The sequence below is a fragment of the Simochromis diagramma genome, unplaced genomic scaffold (assembly GCF_900408965.1).
Source record: "Simochromis diagramma unplaced genomic scaffold, fSimDia1.1 OVJJ01000361.1, whole genome shotgun sequence".
NCBI lineage: Eukaryota > Metazoa > Chordata > Actinopteri > Cichliformes > Cichlidae > Simochromis > Simochromis diagramma.
In genome coordinates, this window is record NW_024386860.1 from 15,852,567 (window position 1) to 15,874,698 (window position 22,132).

The window sequence follows — 22,132 nt, forward strand, 5'->3', positions numbered from 1 at the left end:
AAGCGTATCATGATGGCAACAGCTGAATGACAACTGTGGCTTCTGAAAGTAACTTTTGAATTCAACAGTTATTTTTTTAAGTTATCTTTTCCTGCACTAATTAATCCTGGTCAATAAAGTACGATATGGTTATGTTTGTGCATTTGAAAGCACTTAACGCAACGTGCAAGTAGATGCAGGTCTGCTGGGGTCTGAGTGATATAAATTTAGATGTTATAGAGGGTGAACAAAAAGCTCAGTGCTAACATCTGTGTACTCTCCAGTTTCCCTCATCTATAAAAGCAAAACTCCCAGCGCAACAAATGTGCATTAGTCCTTCAAGCAGACGTCAAACTGTTTAGAAATTGTAGCTGTCCATATTCACATCAACACTGGAGTATAATTGCAGCCTTATTTACATTGATGGGTAAAGAAGTTGGCTTTGTTTACATACTTTAAAATTTAATGGTGACAAAAGGTGAATGTTAAGTATTTATTGTTCTTCAGTATTTAAGGAAAATGACTTTTTACAACCTTAGCTCAAAGTCAGTCTCGATGTCCTTCCCCCACTGACTTTTCTGGTTGTAAAAAAGACAATACCTATAAATGCTGTAAAACTGACAGTGATTGTGTTTCAGATAAAATAGGAGAGCAACACATGGATGCCATTTTTTTTTTAACCGAAATTTACCCTGATCGGTGGAATCTGCTGTCAGCTGTTTAAATGCCTGAGATATCTTAAGTTAAATAAAACTACAAATGTGTACATGAAATTCTAATTCTGACACATACAAGTCTGAAATCTTCATAATGCGTACAGAAGGAGTCTTTCAGCTGCTCGGTTTTCATCACTGAGATCGGCATTATCTCTGCTCTGATGGGATCAGTGTCCAGCTTTTCAGATTTAATGATGACATGCGGAGTTGGAAAGCTGCGCTGCTAAGATCACGCCAGTGCCGCTGCCACCGACCTCGTTATTTGAACAGTAGAGCTGCCATGAGATGAGCCTTTGAAGCAGCATGCTTTCAAACTCCCAACCACATTCATGCGCTTGTTTTCTTGTTAGCTGGCCCCGTCAGCTGCAACAAAAACAGTCGAGTTAGCTGCACAAACTTTATTCTGAAAGGCCTAGTTGTTGCCTGTTGATGTAATGCGTTCATGTGATTAGGTTCAAAGGACTTAGTCATGCTCTCTGTATCTGTGTGTTTCAGAGATCGTTTATTAGGGGATTAATTACATTTTTACTGCCCAGCAGCAGAAAAAAGTGACACAGGATGTATCTGAAACATTAAGAAAAATTATGGACTAGGTGCATTTATTTGCCCATAAGGTGACTTTTCTGGCTTTAAAGTCTTGTTCTCGGCCTGAATCCAAAAAGCAAATGATAGTCCTGCTATTGTTTTTTATTGTGTGTCATTTACAGGCCACTGAGCACAAGTGCTCGGTCCTGCTGGCTTCAGGAGGAACTTGGCAGGAGATGTGTTTTAGAGATTGATGTTGGTTAGTTTCTTGAAAGATTGCTTAACCTTGTGTTCTTCCTTCAGAAAGTAACTGCTCCCATGCAGTTTACACAAGGAGGATTACAAAGTGTGTGTGCGTGTGTGTGTAGTGTATCATTTTCCTTGTCGTGTAACTGGTATGTCAATGTAACTACCACAAAAGCAAGTAAATGATTATAGAATAGAATGGAATAATCCTTTAATTGTCCCACAAGGGGAAATTTGGGTGTAACAGCAGCAAGAAAGACACATATACAAACAAACAGTACACAAGACACAGAACAGAAACATACACAATTTTACATATTTACATCAAGGACAATGGTTACCAAAAACAGAGTACTGTACCATTATTAAATTAAATAAAATTAAATACAGATAAGAGGAAAACCCTGGTTATAGTGTGAATCGGTTGATAAAATAGTGCCAAGTTACAGCGCTGATGTAAACATCTGTGTTTGTTGGGAGCAGTTTTGATTGTACAGTCTGACAGCTGCAGGGAGGAAGGACCTGCGGAAACGCTCCTTCATGCATCGAGGATGCAGCAGTCTGCCACTGAAGGAGCTCTGCAGTTCAGCAACATTTACATGCATGGGGTGGGAGACTCTGTCCATCAGAGATGTTATTTTGGCCAGAGTCCTTCTGTCTCCCACCACCATGCACTGGGTCCAGGGTGCATCCCAGAACAGAGCTGGCCTTCCTGATGAGTTTATCCAACCTCTTCCTCTCAGCTGCCGATAAACTGCTGCTCCAACAAACAACACTGTAAAAAATGACAGATGCCACCACAGAGTCATAGAAGGTCTTTAAAAGCGCTCCCTGGACTCCAAATGACCTCTGCCGCCTCAGCAGGTAGAGTCTGCTCTGACCCTTCCTGTAAAGAGCATCTGTGTTGAGTCCACTATCTCAATGTCCACTCCCTGGATGTTCACCACACTGACATTGAGAACAGTGTGGTGGGTCTGCGTCTCTGGAAATCCACCACCAACTCCTTGGTTTTCCAGTCAGAAATTATACGTTTCTGACTGGCATTTAAAATAAAATTTGCCTAGTGCAATCCGGCTGGTCCAAAAATCAGCCATATTCACAGTCTTTATGATACACTGTAGCAATATAACTAACTATAACTAAAAGTAAAAGCCTCATGCAACAATGATGCTTTGAATGCTTTGTCATGGGTGTAACTGCCACGTGTCTCCACATAATTGTTTCTGAAAAACTCAAGAATCCCAGATGAAAGCCTGGATTCCAGTTTGAGCTACTGTCATCCACCATGATGGACATCTGAAGTCAGTGTTCTTATGTTATATTCTGGTACATTATTCCCTGCCGTGTCCTGCTAAATAGGCAAGGCTCTTAATTCTGTGTGGTTTTTGTGTATTTCCACTGAATAGAGCACTGCTTAAAAAGCCTCTTAGAGGCTCAGAAAATGAGGTCCCTACCGTTCTGCCTGAATTATGGTAGCCTTGAAGCCATAATTGTAGCATACTTAGACAGTAATAAACTATAATGCATTTAAAAAAAAAACAGTTATTACACAGAAAATGACTAATACTGTGAGACAGACAGAGGCCATATGGCATGTTTCTTGCTACTGGCTCTTATATTATGTCAAGCTGTTATAAATGACACATGTAACTACTTTCTACAACACTGCCATCAACAGAAATGAAGTAATCTGTGTTGAATATGGTTTTAATGTTAGTTATCTAATTATGCTGCGGTTACAAAAATTTAGAGCAGTAACCCAAAGCAATTTTAAATCACTAAGTTATATGACAGAATTTTTCATTCATTCAATTTTTCAAATCTTCATGGCCTGCCTGAAGCTCACAGAGATACAGAAAGAATTGATGGGTCAAACTACAGTGATGCACCATCTCAGGCTCGTGCACATAAACTGTAAAGCAGTTAATCCCATGCAGCCCTCCACAAAATCATTCACACTAAGAAATTGTGTTGTTTTGGCAAATCAGAGGTGTGCTGAATGGGAAGTCACTTTGTGGTCACATGTTGTCCAAGATTTCTTTGCCATATTGTCCTCGTTGTAGCACGGGTAACATGAGGGGAGGGTGTGTGAGTGCACTGCTGCTGATTTGACTTTTCTCAGGAGTGACAAATGACAAGATTTAGAGAATTTGGTGGCCAGCTGTCAGATCAGTCAGAGGAGCCAGACAAGAAATGGTTATAAATTATTCATTCTTCCTGGGTGTCTGTCGGACGGATGGACAGACAGAAGAACCAAAGCAACTGAGCCATGACTCCCCCCTACCGCCATCATCCCACCCCAAGTGCGTGTGTGGCTGGGTGGGTGGCACTGCCGCACATTCTGCTCATCCATCTGGTTCACTTGGGGAATGACAGCGTGATATTTGCATTGGAAAGAAAGGGGAAAATGTTACCAGGCTAGATTTGAAATGCTTTCGGCCCGATTCGAACCCCCGCTCACATCTCATGTTCTGTGTTTTTTTCAAAGCTAAGCAGAGCAAATATTTCACTCACACACATCACAACAAATAAGGCTCTTTACACTTTGATTTAGTATGATATGAGCAAGGAGCAGTGACATACGTACTGTGGGCAAATTTCCAAGCCTGTTTCTCTCTCCAGAGGCCCACTCCATTATGCATATTTCTGCTTGATGTAAACAACAGCTAGCTGCAGCGCTTTTAATGCATTATTCAAGGTTATACTATGAATTAACTTGGTTACAATGAAACGCTCCCTTTTAAGTTCGGCATCAGCAGAGTTACATCACTTTTGGAAAACATTAAAAAGAAGAGGAGGATAAATTGTAGCTTTAAAATGCTTTTGATTCAACTCACGTTTGTTTTTGGAGAAGCAACATCCTTGGAAAAGATTTCCAGCGTATTTGTGAGTCCAGCTTGGGGCATCATAAATCTCTGCTTGTATTACTTTCTCATTTCTCGTCTATTTCGCACCTGTCAGGTGGAGCCTTTGTTCCAGATATGGTAATGTTTACATTTTTTACCACAGTGTTTTGCATACAGATTTATTCTACACACCGCAGGACAACCCAAATCTAACACAAAACAATGCAGAAAGAAACGTGCACATTTTCCTGAAAAATACTATTTTCACACAAGTTATGTATCAGATTCTTAAAATCTTCTTGACCATTACAAAATGAATGTAACTTTAATTTTTACTTTTATGTGCACTCCAGTTTTGTTGTTGCTTACGGTCATAATCTTGGCTTGTTGAAACAAAAGTAGCGCCAAAAAAAGGCCTTAAAATTTTAATTGTTGACAATTCAGGGTGATGTTTATTGAAAAGTCTTTTTGATTCAATGTGACACATCAGTGCTGGCTCATTTTTTTGAGCTCAGCTTTTGTATTTTATCTTTTTAAAGACCAACGCAAACCCTCCCCTCTACTGTATTGTTTATTTAGTAATAGACAGCTTCATGTGGAGAAGTTTCATCTTTTCAGTCTCACATTTTTTTCCCAGGAAATGAAAATAAACTTGCTGAAAAACATGAAAGCACACAAATTGTTATTTGCCGTTGATGGCTGTTGACCATGAACACTGGAGCCAGCTTTTCTTGGCCAAGAAGCTTGTCGACTGTCCACGCATTGGCAGAGTTTCCTTGATAGTTGTTCTCATAGGAAATAAATGTACTTCCAATTTATTTTAACTGTTTTTTTTTCTAGTTTTGAAAAGTCTCAGGAAATAGAAATTTTCCAAAGTAGTCATTAAAGATTGAGAAGAAATGCTTCATTTCTACATCCTTTTATAGCTGAATACAGCAGACAGTCCTTTGCTTTACAGCAACAAAACAGGGCTGTTTCTCAGGCAGCCATTTACGCAGATATTTCGTATAACTTCTGGCAGCTGAAGAGAAGGAAAGTCCTCCTACAGACAGTGCCAAACTACATTTTGGATTGCAGCCAATGTACAGCATTGATTCAGTAATAATACAGTAAATTCTGGGGCTTCCATAAAGGCTACATCTGTATTGTCATAAACCTTTGTGAGTTAAAACCAATAAAACTGTGACTGGTTTTGTTTTATGTCTTGCCTAAACAGGGGTCGATCTGCTGGCGCTGTACAACCACCCACCGGTCCGAGAGGGCCAGGTGAAGTACTACACTGTCAAGGTGCCTCTGCGAGTTCAAAATTGTGACGAAGGGGTCAAAGGGGTGGAGGCCAACTGGTTGGATCACATGACCCAGCACTTCAACAACGGAGCCTCGCTGGTCGATGGATATTTCCACCTGGGCAACATGAATGGTAAGCAGGCTTGACTCGCTGTTCCTGCAGCATTTACATGTTTTCTAAGAAAAATGATTTTTGGAGAAAATATTCAGTGTGGGTTTTATTTTTGTTCCACACACTGTGATTTTGGGTAAACTCCACATACACACAAGCAGAATGATAGGTTTGAAATGTAAAAACACTTGAATAATGCATTCATATTCCCTTAAATATCAAAAGAGTCTTTATCGTTGCTTGGCTTCTTGGCTTCAGCAGAATAATTCTTCCACTGGCATGCTCAAAGCTATTACAGTTATTAAATATAAAAAAGTTTCCCAAATTACCCCTTTTCCTTTCACTGTATTGCCAGTAAAAATGTGAATGTCAGGCAGAAGCTCAGTTCACTTCAACCTCTATAAAATGAAAAGACTGTGACAGGTAATGATGCACCTTGCCCTGTATGGCATTAATTATGCATTAGCTAACATTTATTTTCTTCCAGAAAGCAATGAAATTATATTTGATTAACACTTGTAAATTGCTCTTGTACTTTTTCTCCTTCTGTGTCAAGAAGTGGTGCAATCCTGTAGGATGGAAACTTCACATAGACGCTATGTGACAACTGCAGAAGAAATCACTATTGTGTTTGAAATTCTGGCCCCAATTAAGGATTTTTTTTATTTTTTATAAACGTTTGATAAAAGATCACTGGCTATACTCATAATGCGTTCACAGACAATTCCGAAGTCTTTTTGCACAGCTTTTACCTATTTTATGCCATTTTTCTGTCCTCTCTATGACACAAGCAACACAACTGTCTTTGCCAGTCTTATTATTCCAGTCACCTTCCACCAAGTTAGCTCAGTGTACTGCACAATGATATACTGTATTGTTAAAAGTATATGAGTGAATGGTACGACAATACAAAGAACTATTGACTTATGACGCAAACAATTTGGATTATCAGAAAAAAAGTTGTGCTCTTAATCACATTAGAAATTATATCTTAAGGCAACCAGTAAGATAACCAGTAGGGAAAACTGTGCATTCCCCAACCATTCCTCAAGTGGTTGCTGGAGGTTGCTGGCTGGTTGCTAGGTGAAATTGGTTGAAAAGAGGGTGTTGCTCTAAAAGCCCCCCACATGGTTGGTTTGCCCTAGGTTGCTTTGGTTGCTAGCAGACTGCTGCAGATGCTAGCAGCTGTTCTCCATAGCCCATAACTACTACTCAACAAGTAGTTGGCAAGAGTTTTTGCAGAAAAATTGACTTGAATAATGAGTTAAATTAATTAATTCCCCCAGTGGAGAAAAATACTTTATGCAAATTTCAGTATCTCAAGCCATGGAACCTGTGCTAGTCGTATGACTTGAGTCTGGCAGTAGGTCAGTCTACTATATTTATTATATTTATTTTAAATTTTATGAAGATATTTAAAGTCTCCAGAGTTTTTCACTTCTCTGGTGAAACATGCTAGCGTGATCCGGACAGTTGAGATTATCTATAAAACACAGGGAAACGGTAGCTGGGTGAAACACTAGCAAACACACTAGGATGTTGAGCCTGATTATACGTGTTTAACATTGGCATTGTAAGCATTCTACATGATTTTGTAGAATCTGTTTTTAAGTGACCAGAGTTTTGGTAACAGATCCTTCGCCCAAAGACGAAATCAGAAAACTAGCTGAAATTACGCTTATTTTCCTCGTTCTATCATAATATTAGAAAAAATCTCAACGTTTAAACTCTGCATCACATTGTAGCACACATTGAACTCTTTGAAATACTTTTTCTACACATGAATGAAGATGAGATACATCGTATGGCTAACATTAGCTGCTGGTCAGCACTGTGAAATGCTAGAGGCCTTGAAGTAAATTAAGACACTGCATCACTGCAGTTCCATCAGTGTGATATCTCTGACATAATCTTCATACATTTGGAAGATGTAAGTCACGAAGCTGGTATCCTCTTCTAAACTATTTCCTGTTTGGGTTTTCCTCTTCCATCAGACCCCAGCGGCTCTGTGCTTTACTCTGACACTGGAGAAAAAAGCCAGCCAGAGTAAATAAGAGTCATAATTCATTAATCTGGGAAAGTGAACGCCTCAGTAACTCTGAAACACAGATAATTAACCTGATAACAAATTAGTGCCTCCTTGCATATTTTATGTCCTGAGAATGGAGTAATGAAGTGTATTATTATGATTCAATGTTTTCTGCCTGTTAGGGTCCTCTAAGATATTTTGCGTTTTTCTCGTGCTGCTAAGATATGCATCTCTTGAACAGTGAATTTACTCGTTAGGATAGAAAGCATATCAGCTGCGCGCTCTACCTTCACTGCCTCACAGCTTATGCTCAACCACTTTGGAAAACAGACAACTTTATAGAGGTGAATGCTGTACTTTTTGGATTTTGGTCTCTTGAGAGCAGCTGGCAGTATGACATCAAAGCAGCACCCCGTTTGTTGTTAGCAGCTAATTACATCAAACAGCCGTGCAGCTTAGGGCTTTAGAATTGGTATCCATTCCTGCCGTCTCCATATTTAGCAACTTCTTTGAAAAGAGTTTCTGAATTCAGAACGAGACAGTCTACGTGTTGCAGGGGACCATCTCAACCTCATTAACAACGTGTAAATGTTTGACAGCAATACAATAAAGGAGACGGACTGACAGATATGTGGTTGGATGGGAGGATATAGTGACAGTGACAGCCTTATTTACAGCCTCGAGACAGAGCGGCTAGGTTGTCATGTGTGTCTAATGAGTATAATTATTCTATTTTTTTAAGACTGACCTTTTGCCCTGTTTTTTTTTTTTTTTCACTTTAATTTTGTTGTGCCGCTTTGAATTCTACATCTTTTATTACTTTAATAATACTGAGCTGGCTTAGTTTGTGTTAGCTTCATTATAAAATGTCTCACTGAATCAGGAAACGACATCCAGGGTTGAAATATGGAATCAAGTTTTTTATTTCATTTTATTCTTTTTACTTAACCTTTATTTGTACAGTTGATCTCTCTTGTAAATGAGACACTGAGTCTCATTAAGAGCTGTTCCCACATGGGTCTCTAATGGTCATTTGAGGCTGCATCTATTGCAAGGGATCCCCAATAGACTCACATGTTAATATACTCACATTTACAGCAGAAATGAATGAAGAGCAAGGTGCACAAAGTCAGGCATTGGTTGCTGCACAGGTGGTGGAGGAGGCCGTGCATAAGTAAGACTGCAGCCCTCTTGGTCAGGTCTCTCTTGAAAAAGCGATTTTCAGTCTCAATGAGACTTCTACCTGGATATATAAATTATATATATGGAGGGAGATCATTTGAGTGACAAGTGGATGTTTTCATAACTTGTTCAGGGTTCATTTATTCTGAAATATACTCAAAGCAGTTGATGAGTTTTTCTTGTACACACATTTTATTTTAAGTCAGTATTTTTTTTAACACAAAATTCACATCACATACCAGAGTAACCAAGCTAAGAAGAGCTAGTAGTAGCTGACAACTCCCTAGCTCTGCTTTAGGCTTAAAAAATGTCCAGTGGCAGTGTCAAGCTAGTTGTGGGCATGTTGTTTATAGAGTTTATAGTTAGAATCCTGAAGATTTGTTTATGCCCTGTGTTTTCCTTGATGTTGAAATCTTATTTTTATAGTAATGTCTCACCTGGATCGGTGGATGTTTTTACCTGTTTTTTAGCACTATTAAGGCAACATATAAGCTAGACTTGTGACATTTTTTAACTTCACTTGGTAATGTTATAAATACTGAAAACTACTCAGCTATAGTTTGTTCCCACAGAACTTAAGCTAGTAGTGCTGTAACTGCCAGAGACCTTAAAATATCAGCAGTGACATAAGTGACCGTTAGTGACATTAAGCTGGCAGGCACTGGGTTAAACTCACCTAAACTTTAAGGCGTGCGATTGAAAGGACTAATAGAAATGAAGAATATTGCTAAATACATAGCGAGTTATCCATGCAGCCAGAACCTGCCATATCTAGTAACCAGCTGTCGGCTACAAAGTGATGTGCACATGTGCAATGGGTCTCACTTGTTGACGGGGCTTTAGAATAGTGACACTGAGCACGTTACCATACTGATGTTAGCATGCAGTTGTGCCAACTGCATGAAGAGCAGCTAGCATGCATAAAGTTCTTACAATATTTTCAAGTTAGCTTTCAGAGACGTTGTAGTGAAAGCTTATAGCCTTTATCTGTTTCAACCAAGTAAGGTTCATAATATGTTATAGTAAATTTGTGGTTTTAGCATGAAGTCAAACGCTAACCTACTGTTATTCAGGAAGTGATCCTGTAATTAATCTACATATTAATATAAATCATTTGTTAATCAAAGCTGCTGCCAGTTGTGTTTGCATTTGAAGTAAATTCATTGATTCAATTAAGAAAACAGAGTAATCCCACAGCTATCATTCTGGAAAGTTTCTTCACAAGATGCCTTGTTTTCATCCTCTCGACCTGTTTGTTATTATTCATAACATGAATTGATTTGCAGCCAACAGAAAAATGACCTGCTAATGACAAAGTTTTCCCCCCAGGATTTTTTCAGCAGCTGTGTGATTATGCATGTCCATTAACATTTGACACAGAACCCTTATTTATAAGCACTGCCAGAAGAAAGGCTTTAAACAGCCACGGGTTCATTATACTTAGGTTATTTTTGTTCCCCTTGTGATGTGTATATTAATTTAAAGGGAGCTTTTGACCCCTGCTTTACGCGTGTGGGGAGAGCAAGTCCCTAATAATTCACATACAGTGTGCAGTTATATTTTGTGAGGTCTTTATGTCACCACAATATAAAAATACATCATTCAAATTGGATATTCCCAAATTAGTTCCAAAGTCTGTTTGTGTTAGACAGATAAGTCCTTTCTTTCAGAAAATCTATAACTCAGACAGCTCCTTACAAAATAGCCTGAATAAAATGAGATTGGGATTGTTACAAAGTTACAAAGTCAAGCTCTGGCAACTGAAGAGCATCTGCCGTGCTTACAGGCAAATAGCCTGAAGGCAGGAAGGGCATGGCATTTTTTACCCTGGGGGAAAAATGCTCAGAGCATCAGCTTAAAATCTCACAAATGTGCCTGATTGGAAACTTCAGAGCAGTGGTAATGCTGTGTAATCCACAGCAGATTATAAATGACAAGTTGACATTTTTGAAAGTACAACGTGAATTTCATTCTGATATTTTTTCAGTAAAACACAGCTGTGCTTGGAGTAATGACCCATACCAAGAAAACCATGCATAACAAGTATTTATCATCAGCTCCCAAAAGAGCAAAATTAAATTATGGTGAAATAAGGAGTTATGGACAATGAGACTGGCCAGGAGTCAATATTATACAAAGGTTTCTAGAGTGTTTATCAGATTATATATTAAATGATTATTTAGTAAGCCTGGCACAGATGAAACCATCTGTCAAACGCTGTTGGAAAACCAGTAATCAGGTCAGATTACTGGTCAGTAACCAGTAATCATAGAAATTCCCAGTATTTCTCATTTTTGTCTATCATTGTGTTCCAGTTCTATACTTCTATTAGTACACTTTAACTACTTTGTATTGACAGCATGCATAAAGACCAAGTAATGCCAAAAAAATGACCCTCATCTTTTTGACCATTGTCACCCATTGATGGGTGAGGAAATATCATTGGCTTTTGATTGGCTCGTTGGGTACTTTGAGTTACTTTTAGTATATTTCATGTAGTCAACGTGAAATCGTGTATGCACTAAAAATATAGTGAAATGGGGCAAGATACATGTCTTCGTAACAAAAGAGTCCTTGTGGATTATTTTGAAGCAAGGAGATCCGTAACTTAAATTCCAAGAGTTACTGGGACGTGAAACCACAAGTACAGAGTAGACTGTTGTTGACTTTGCCCCAAAAAAAGGTTTGAAATTACTTTTCCCAGTATATGCTCAGTCACCTGACATTCATCCAAGCAGAGGTCATAAAAATGTTGGACGACCGCCGTGTGTGACTTACAGAATTGTCATGTAGATTTTTATCTATGATTTTATCATCTATCGCTCTTATAATGTTTGTGATCTTTTTAAATTGCTGACACTTTCATATTGTGGTAGAAGTAGCTCATGATTATTTTGTGATACACTAGTTTGATTGTGTAGTTGTATGGTTGGATAATTAATGATTTAATACATTTTCAAACCGCAGAATATTGATAAAATATCTTAGTACATAGCATTAATAAAGCTTTCATATCTCTGAATTGTTTACCTATATGTATAGTTCCAATTCACGGATCTTCATGCATTCAAAATTCTCATATTTAGACAAGTTTAACAATTAATCGGTACCATTAATGTGGTTTCTCTGTTTTGTAGTTCAAAGACCTTCTGCTTTTTGCATGAAGCAATAAACCCGTGTATACTTTTAAAAGTACAGGTTTGAAGTTTAGCATGTTAACCAACCTGTTTCACTGATTGTTGAGCTGGACTTTATAAATTGCCAGCCTTTGTTTTTAGCAAATAAATCGCTGTTCATGTTTCTTCAGGCCTTGTGTTCTAAGTGCTATGTTACCTTGACAGTCAGGTCGGTCCAAAGGGATGCGCACTGTGTCCCCATGCTTCTTCTAAAGAAGGGTTTCCATGGTGAAGCCGGATGAGAAAGCATTAAGTGGCATTGTTTGCATACGCATGTGCATGTATGCATCAATGAATCGCTCAGCTGGTGAAAGTGCCGCCCGGTGTGGCAGCAGTGTTTGTGGAGACCTCGCCTGATCACAAGGTCGGATATATTATAGCTGTATTAAATTTACAGATTCTAAGCTGCATGCAGCTCCAATCTTATGACGTGCATTAAAGATTCATTCACACTGGGGAGCTTGCTGCAAACAGAAACACACATAAGCCTATATCCGCACAAACGCATGCATAAACACAGCATACAAATTTGCACTACCTCCCAGCTGGAATCAAGGTGGGGGGGGGGCTGAGTTTGTTTACTAAAGAAATGACAGTAATGGTGTTGACGAGGAGTTTGCTTTTGTTACTTGTATAGCTTAAGCTATCTCTAGAGCCACAATGAGGATTTGTCACCCGGTTGTGAGACATCGAGCTATTCATATGCATGACAGTCAACCTTTACTGCTTTCTAAATTTGGGCAAAGCCAACAGAGGCAGAAAAAAGGGAGAGAGACAGAGAAAGTGAGAGGCAGTGAAGATGAAATTCCAATAAGTTTCTTTTTTTAATCAAACTGTGAAAGAAACTCAGAAAAAGAAAAAGAACTGGTGTTTGTGGGTGTGTTGGCACAGGATGCATGCATGTATTTCAATGCAGTTTCATTTAACTGTATGTAGGTTTTGACAGAAAATCTCAGATTCACACATTTGGGAGCACTTCAGTGTCTTTGGGCATGAGACCAAATACGAATGCACTCAGATGGCTCATGCTTCACACAAGGATTCACTATCACACACACTGGTTTGATTGAAGAGTAGATTTTTAAAGGAGTTGCATTAAACTTGTTCATCATGACCTGCAAGTGTCTAAAATGACTTGATTGGATTATCCTTTTGTATGTGTCAATATCGCAGCGGGCACACAGGTAACAAATAGTCTGACAGTCGTGAGGAAGCACAAATGTTGCTGATGTTTACGGTGGTTTCTGTGAGAAACGCTGTCTCCCACATCAGCTTTAGTCACAAAAATGCAGTTGCATAATTGCCTGTTTTCACGCACGTAATTCCCAAAAGGATGGAGAATCAATCCATTCCACAGCTGTCAGAAAAGAAAAATGGCCACTTTCAGAATTTCTCTTTAGCTGGGTCCAAAAGAGCATTTACAGAGTCTCTGAATAACTCCCATTTGGCTTTATTAGCATAGCAAAAGATGGAAATGAAGGGATGATATTACCGATCACAAATTCATATTTCATATAAAATACATATTATTGTATAAATAAAGTTGTTATATTCTTACCCATATGTAGTTGTGACCCATGTATCCGACACTCTATGGCATTCCAGTCACTAAGCTGCCCACCCTCTGTTCCCTCCTCACCAGCTGAAGTCTGCCTGGTAACCCAAAGGTGCAGACCTGCCAGCTGTCATGCATCTGGCTCTATGGGGAAGAGCCACATCCAATCCGCACGCATTAGACACTGAAATCCCTTTCTCCAGTTGTCCCTCGCTGCGAATGTCCACTCGTCCTGTTTGAAATATGGATAAGCTGTCAGCGGTTTGTCTCCAGCTCTCTGAGGCGGCACCTGGCATGCATGTTTAAATCATGTCAGCAGACATGACCTGGGGCATGGTCACTTTCCAGCTCGCCAGCAGTAAATTGGGCTCACTCACATTCACTGGTTTGGCTAATAGCGCTGAGAAAGGTTAAATATTCACAATATGAATTTTTAATGTAATAATAGCAACTAGATTAAATGTATTAATAAATACACTTGGATTCAAAGATACAATCCAGCTGTTTGTAAACGGGCACTACTGTTCTACTCCTAAGTGCTTTTCTATCTAACATTCACACGAACACATCAGAGGCTTGGAGTTCAGCGTCTGGGCATGCTGGAGTGGAGCAGTCAGCGATCGAACAACCAGCCTAATTAGTAGATGACCTGCGCTACCTCCTGAGCTACAGCCACCATTGTAAACTACAAACATGTCCACCAACATGTCTTAGACAACTCCTACAGCTCAATTAACATCCCAGCTATTGATTCACTTGTTCGACCTGTTCCAAATAGTTACCTTGTTGCCAACAGATCATAAATTATGCAACATTTTAGCTGTTTACAGTTTATAATTGAGTCAGCTAAGAAACACCACATCTAGGAATAGCTATATGTAGGGGCGAGAAAAAAAAGCAGTCAACAGAGGCAGAAAAAAAGGGAGAGAGACAGAGAAAGTGAGAGGCAGTGAAGATGAAATTCCAATAGGTTTCTTTTTTAATCAAACTGTGAAAGAAACTCAGAAAAGAAAAAGAATTGGTGTTTGTGGGTGTGTTGGCACAGGATACATGCATGTATTTCAATACAGTTTCATGTAACTGTATGTAGGTTTTGACAGAAAATCTCAGAGTTCCAGCGAGGAAACGGATTCAGGCATTTGGGAGCACTTCAGTGTCTTTGGGCATGAGACCAAATACGAATGCACTCAGATGGCTCATGCTTCACACAAGGATTCACTGTCACACACACTGGTTTGATTGAAGAGTAGATTTTTAAAGGAGTTGCATTAAAATTGTTCATCAAAAGGAATAGCTATATGTAGGAGCGAAGAAAAAAAAGCAGTCAAGGCTACAGAGGCTCTCAGAACCACATCATTGGTTTGTGCCTCTGAAAATTTCACTGTACACTAACTGATCAGAAGCAGCAAGCAAACAGATAAAATGTCATCAACACCCTGATGTAAAATGTTTTCCACTTTTTATCGTTTTACAAGTTACATTGCTCTGCTACCACAGTGAAAACTGTCTTACTAATATGTTTAACTACTAATTTAACTATGTCTTGATAGACTGATACAAAAATACACAAATATTAATTCATTTCCTTCTTTTTAAAGTGTATCCATCATCAGTTGAAAAATGAAGACGTTAGGATACGTTGGCGTGGACAAACATGTGGATTTGTCCAAAGGGGACATAGAGGTGGAGTCAACTATGGTTCCGCTCCACTCAGAGTCCCAGTGAACCACAACGGTTGAAACGGCTTGCACATGAAACAAAAGAATGCCTTCTGCCAAAAAGAAATAAAATCTGATGTCTAACAGATGTGATAGACTACAAAACTCAGGCCTATTTCTAGTCTTCTGTTTAGTGTGCATATTGAATTGTATGGAAACAAATGATAAATGGAACGTAGGGTTAGAACATTTTTTTTAATATAACAAACAAAACCTTTAATGAGTCTGTTAATTTCAGGTTATGACCTTATACGTCTCACCCTGTTGTTTTCTAGATAGTAACTCCTTTTTGTGTTTGCAGCAGTGATGCACATGAGTTTATTGGAAAAACATCCAGAGTGCTTTCTGTTCCACTGTTTGCTTGATTTAATCATCGTGTGTCTGAAATCAATCCACAAGAGCAGGTTTGTGTACATGTCGATGAATATTAGGAACAAGCAGCTTCCGAAGTGACTTGATGCAGGCGAGGACCTCGCATCTACATACAAACACCTGTGCAGGCAAACACTAAACACTCAGCACTTTAAGTTTCAGTCTGTATGTGTCAGCACTGTCTACACCCACTAGGTGCCTGCTGTTGATCCTCTCCTGTATCATTTGGATGCTGGTATCGGCTGGTGCGTTTCACTCGCTGTCACCTTGCCACTCCAGCTATCTGACTCTCCCCTGCCATTTGCTTCTTTGTCTTTTAGCCCCGACACTGTCTCTCTCTGTTTTTAGTGCAGCTGTATTTGCATGTCTCGCCCCACGACCTTGAGTGTGTGAGTCACAAGGGGATGGAGAACAATTTTACTGAGGCCGCACGGTGGTTTTTTGCAAGTGTAAACAACTTATTCTCAGTCGGCCCGCTGGCTGCTCAGCTCAGCTCTCAGTCAATAGGCACAAGATAATGTTTATTCGTGCACGCAACCGGCGCATTCCCCTGACGGACTCAACGCCCCCAGCAACCAGCTCCTTCTCTTCCACTTCCCTGGTTCTCGCTCTCTTTCTCTCCTCTGCCAAGAGTCTGTTTGCATTATCACCAGAGACAGGCTGCTCCCTGTAGAGCAACGAGACAGAAACCCTGTCGATCTCACCTGAATGATCCCTGTTGCATTTGCAGAGAACCGACATCAGTCCGTAGTGTGTTACACCTTCCAGAAAGGTTTCTTTGCAGTAATATGCCAAGCAGGAAGGGCCAAAGAATTAAATAAAGTGCAGGAATGGGAAAAGAAGGGGGATGATGGAGGGAACAGAGGAAGAGCAAAGGCAAAGTGGCAGGAGGGGGTTAACACTGACCATGTCTGCATTTGAAAGATGTCTTCAATTGTGCATGCATGGGTCCAGAATGGGTTTTGAGGGTGGTGGAAATAAAAGAGAATGTCATTCTCCACTCTATCTCTCCCTGTGTCTTGCTTACTTCCTTCTTCTTTTTCTGTCTCCTTGTCCCCGCCTTTCTCCACAGGCTCTCCAGCCACCTCTCATCCCCCTATTATTAGGGCCCAGTAATGAAATGTGGAGTGTCTCGTATTGGTGCCTGGGCCCCAGCAAACTGTATTAGTGTGTAAATGGTGTGAGAGTAATGAGAAAGCTCTCAGGCCTGCTGGGAAGACTGGACCACGAGGCTCGTGTTTTGTCCGTGTGTGTATGTGCGCCTGGATGTAATGTGCATGTGCATCAAGTGAATAACAAGAGACGTTGGGTGGAGAGGGGTCCTGGCTCATGGGGGCCAGAGTGGTGTTTCTTTCTCAGATGCCAATCCTGCAATTGTTAGCCTCCAACAGAAGAGAAGCTTGGAAAATCTACTTGGTCAGGAGCACACAATCTGAAAAGTGGCCTAAAGCATCAATGTCAGTGTCTCTATGTGATTCATTCAGTTTAAGTCTTTTTAAGGTGAATAATGCAGGCTTAGCAAAAGGATTTATGCTTTGTACCTTAACGCCCGGCTTCATTAAATTGGTTGCTACATTTTGCCATCGCTAAAATCTGTCCACCTTTCTTAAAGCAGCGTTTCTCAGTCCTCTGGACACCAAGTACATCTAGTTTTTAATCCTATTTTAGCTATAATTAGCCTCTGTTTAACCGTCAAGCATTAAGACCAGCAGGCTCTGGATCCTCGTAATGTTTCATCTTCTTTTTTAACGTCCCAGAAGGGGAATACCTGCTCCTTTCTTCAGCACTGTCTCCTTGCATAATGCATAAGTGCCTAATGCTCATACAAATGGCTAGGACCACTGGCTATGTAATAAAGGGTTGTGTGTGAATGTGTCTGGCTGATATCATTCCATTTCCGCTGGCCTGGAGGCCCTGACGGAGAAGAGACAAGACAGACACGCTCCATCCAGTAAATACTCTTTTCATGGCTTTACTTTTTTCCCCTTCTCTTTAGATTTGCTGCCTAAGTCAGTGGAAAGTGTCTTCATCTTCCAGGAGGCGAGCGAAGGTGAGCCGAACGCGGCCACCCCGGCGTACGATGCCATCGTTGTGGAGCAGTGGACCGTCATCGATGTGAGTGGAGGGATTTTTGCTTTGTCCTAGTCACAGGTTATGTTCTGTCTGTCACTAGTAGAGGGGGATTTATGCTCTTGTACATTTCATACGACTGTTTTGGAATTGCAGATTTTGATATTTTAAAGGATGTACAGTCACACATTGAAAGCCAGAGTCCAGTCTGTGCCCCCCTCTCTAAGAGTATAGTCCTTTAGCAATGAAATCAGCTATCGCTTAGATATCGTGGCCCTTCAGCCAACCGTTTCCTTACAACCCAAAGGCAAATCGGACAAATCTCAATTTATGGGACATGTGTCGCAGTCGCTCCCCTTATCAGGAGCAAACAAGCCTTTATCTACGTGATGATTAGTGTCTCTCCTCAACAAGTTCCGAGCTGGAAATTCATTTCTGTCTGGAGTGGAAGGATTTGTGGCCATTTCGTTGCCTTTCATCTGTATGTATGTGTGTGTCTGCATGTATACATGCTTGCGCATGCAGCTGAGTGTGGACGAGCTCGGTTTTGTGTGTCTGTGTTTTCAGATGCTATCTCTGTAATTGAATTTAGACTTTTTGCAGCCGGTAGGTGTCCAAGTGTGAAAGGAGACTTTTGTCCCCCAAATGTGGCTCTCTGATTGACCAGCCCAGCACCGATGGCCATATGTGTCGCTAAAAAGACTCCTGCAGTCATCTGGCAGGAGCAGTACAGCCTCCCCTCGTCTGGGTGAATGGTAATACTGTTACAGCTTAATGGCTGTCAAGACTTCCTCAGACACATTAACCGAGAATGATGCCAAACTAACGCCCAGTTTTCCAGGAGATCCAATCAGCTCCTCCACTGGGACTTTATCAAAAACCGTTTCACCCCACCGATCTGCACCATGCCAAATCAGATTGACAACACACTCTGTCAGGGCGATCAGGGCTGCACACCATCCCCATTATTTGTGATAACTGCCGAAAATTGATATGCAAAGTATCCTCACAGCTCATTATTGTTTCGGTGCCAGGATAATTAAAATGGAAAAAAAAAAGGCTGAATGTTGATTGAAGGTGTTTTTCTTCTTCTTTATATACGTCAATTTCTTTTCCCCTCAGTGCTTAACATACTTATTTATCCAAAATGCTGACAGGTTGTAGGATTTATGAAGCTCAGAGAAAAAGAGTGATAAAACAAATCACTTCAGTGAGGGCATGTGACCATTTATATTGTCATTAAGTAGGAGTGTATCATCTCAGGAATGTCAGTGCTCATCAGTGAAGGGATAAAAATGTCTTTAGTTTCACTTATGAACGAGCTGAATCTGGATGTGAGTTGGATGTGAAAAGTGCTGAGCTTTTAATGCTATATCTCAACCAAAGTGCAAAATAGTGCTATAGTAGACCCTTTTTTCTACACCATTAAAAGTAGAAAAACGACTCTACTATAGTAAATGTAATAATAACAAAAGTCATACAATTTTAAAAATAATTGGGAAACATATTTTCAGCATTTTCTCATTCAAAAGCATCAAATACTGCCACTGTCAGATGTTACAGAGATACCCACAAGATTTTCTTTGGCATTGTGGCTCGCTCACCGGGCAGCAGCATTGGACATCGAGTGTGGAAACGCGCTCATTAAGAGGATGGAAAGGCAGTAAGTTAGATTTTTGTGAGCCAGGGTGATTGATAAAATGTTAATTTCAGCATCCAGAAATTATTTTAAAAAAAAATTAAAAAGTAATAATAAAAATGAAATATTCAGTCATTTGTTACACACCCAGTTTTGCCCTCCCTGAAAGCTCAAACTCACTGTTTAGTTCAGCTGGAGCAAAGATGCTACAAAGAGCGCATTTGGCCAACAGGATCTATAAAAGAGAAGCAAAAGTCATAGGTTTCAGTAGGTGAACTTGCTGAAGGATCATTAACAGATGCCTGCAGATGACTTTGTCTCCGAGGGTCTCTCACCCAGCTGTGTGTGACGGAGGTGATAGTTGGTTATCAGCTTTGACTCTTCAGTGCTCATCCCGTGGCTACTGTACAGGCCTCTCCTGGTTCCCCCATCCATATGCAGGTGCAGGCATCCTGCAGTGGAGACTGCAAAGTGACAGGGATCAAAAAAGCCACAATAGGGAATTAGGCAATCTATTCAAAAACTACGGGGCCTAACTGCCTATTGGAACTTAGCTCTTTTTTTTTAGTTATTTGTTTTTAATTAGATTTTTATTATGTTGTTAAAATAGCCGGAACAATGACACTAAGAGGCTACCAATTAAATGACAAAAAAACGTTTGTCTTATAAGGACATTCATTTAGTTTAATGCAGTTTTAATAAGAAATTATTTGACAAAAACAGCTGTGAGAGACAAACAAATATTCATAGGGCAAAATATTCTGACTTCAAAGCAAATTAAAGGAAAGAGAAGAAAACAACCAAGAACAATAAATGTCAAACTGACAAACTAAGACGTAAGTGCTATGGGAACAGTTTCTGTTAAATGACAGCAGAGCAGCGCCTTGAGGGAAACGGCACAAAAAACAACAAAATGCATCCAGTGACAATCAAGAGAAATAAATTGAAAGCATGCGTAAAGTGGGTGAAGCATGTAGATGTGCATAAAAATGCCATCAGTGCTAAAAAGCTCCTGCAGACATTTCCTTTAGCAAACAGATTTTGGTCAGGTGTCTGATGCATACTTGTTTCAATATGAGCAAAAAAAAAAAAACACTCAAATATGAAACATATGGATTGTGGTGAAGTGTCTGAAAAGGAATAACTCATCAAGAGTCTCTGGTATGAAACTCCAATTAGGCCCAGTTTCTCATCTCTCATGTCCTATGGGAAAATCAATACAGACACTGCCTCGAAACTAATGTAGTGAAAGCCCTCCTTTCTTTCACTGAGCTTCACAGGCGCAATAACCAAAGAAAACATGTGCATCTGCACACTTCAGTCAAGGTTGGTCTTAATATGTTTGCTCGCCATGAGTCACTGCAGGAGAATTTATTTATCAAGAGGAACAAAGTGCATTAGCAGGACAGTGTTGTGCTTCAGTCTTTCTGTATATAGATAAAGCAGGCAAAGAGAACCAGAGCCACAAAAACACCTGTGCGTGTGTGTGTGTGTGTGTGCGCGCGTGTGTGTGTGTGTGTGTGTGTGTGTGTGTGTGTGTGTGTGTGTGTGTGTGTGTGTGTTTTATTAAAAGATGAAGTGATATTCAGCTTAGTGGACCTGATGTGTATGAGGAGTGTGATGTTGCTGAAAACCTTTCATACCTCTTAAAATGTTTTTTTAAATAGCCCCATTATCCACTTCAGCTTAGCTGGACACAGTGGTAGGTCTATTATGATGCATGCATGTTGTGCAACAAGTGATATTTTAAATTCTCAACATGGTACAAAGATTTTATGGATAGCTCTAAGATGCTATGGGGGAAATATTTGTTAGATAGTACATGCAAAAATGTTCTATCTAGCCCAAAGGTTAAGCCTTTACAAAATATCGTATTTATATTAAATATGGAAACTGAAGTGGGGAAACAGAAATGGGACATGTGATCCAGCTGCATTTTTTTCTTTATATCCTCCCTACCTTTTTTTAAATTCAGGTCCAGCAGTTTGCAGTTATGTGGTTATTGCCCAATGCGCAGTCACATGACCCAAATGTGCAGGTTTTTTGTGGTTCTACAAAAGCACAGAAAACTATTTACACCTCTTTAAAAGGAAAACTATGACTTGAAAGGTCTGAAATCAATATGAAGCCACAATAACTGACATTCGTCTTGAAAGGATCATTCTTAAAGGGTCAATTTACCCAGATCCCAAAAGAACACATTGACCTTTTTCACTGGTATCCAATCATGCACATAATGTTGGTTTTATATGCTTTGCTAGTATGTGGTGCAATTCAATGAAGGTGAAGGAATTTGAACAGTACAATTTCTCCAAAGGTCCAACTATCAACATAGAAAATTGAAATTACACTTCATGGTCACATACAGTACACTGGAGCTATAAGAGAAAATGTGTTTTTGCTGCTGACCCTTTGAAATACCTCTTAGCAGAGCAATAACATTGGCACGGATGTTTGCTACTCTAATTAGGTGCAGCAGAGATGCAGAATGGCTCTGCTACTCCACCTATAATCACAGCAAAATAAATAAATAAACCTTTCGAAGGAATTATTACTTCTGTGCATGGGTTTTCAGCGTTTCATACATAACTTAGAAAAATGATAAGAGGCTCTCTGGTTACCATGAGAAACTGCCTTCTTTATGGATATTATTAGTACTGCAAGAAGATAAAACACAACT

The 22,132-nt window shown here is 39.8% G+C and overlaps 1 protein-coding gene across 2 annotated transcripts in view; it reads left to right on the top strand.

Moving 5' to 3' along the window:
* LOC120732881 (raftlin-like) overlaps positions 1-22,132 on the top strand; it is a 125,199-nt gene that overhangs the window by 79,477 nt on the left and 23,590 nt on the right. For both annotated transcript variants that reach the window (XM_040030759.1, XM_040030760.1), the window contains exons 7-8: positions 5,529-5,732; positions 17,740-17,858. In XM_040030759.1, coding sequence (XP_039886693.1) covers positions 5,529-5,732; positions 17,740-17,858 — 323 coding nt within the window. The remainder of the gene's footprint in view (positions 1-5,528; positions 5,733-17,739; positions 17,859-22,132) is intronic.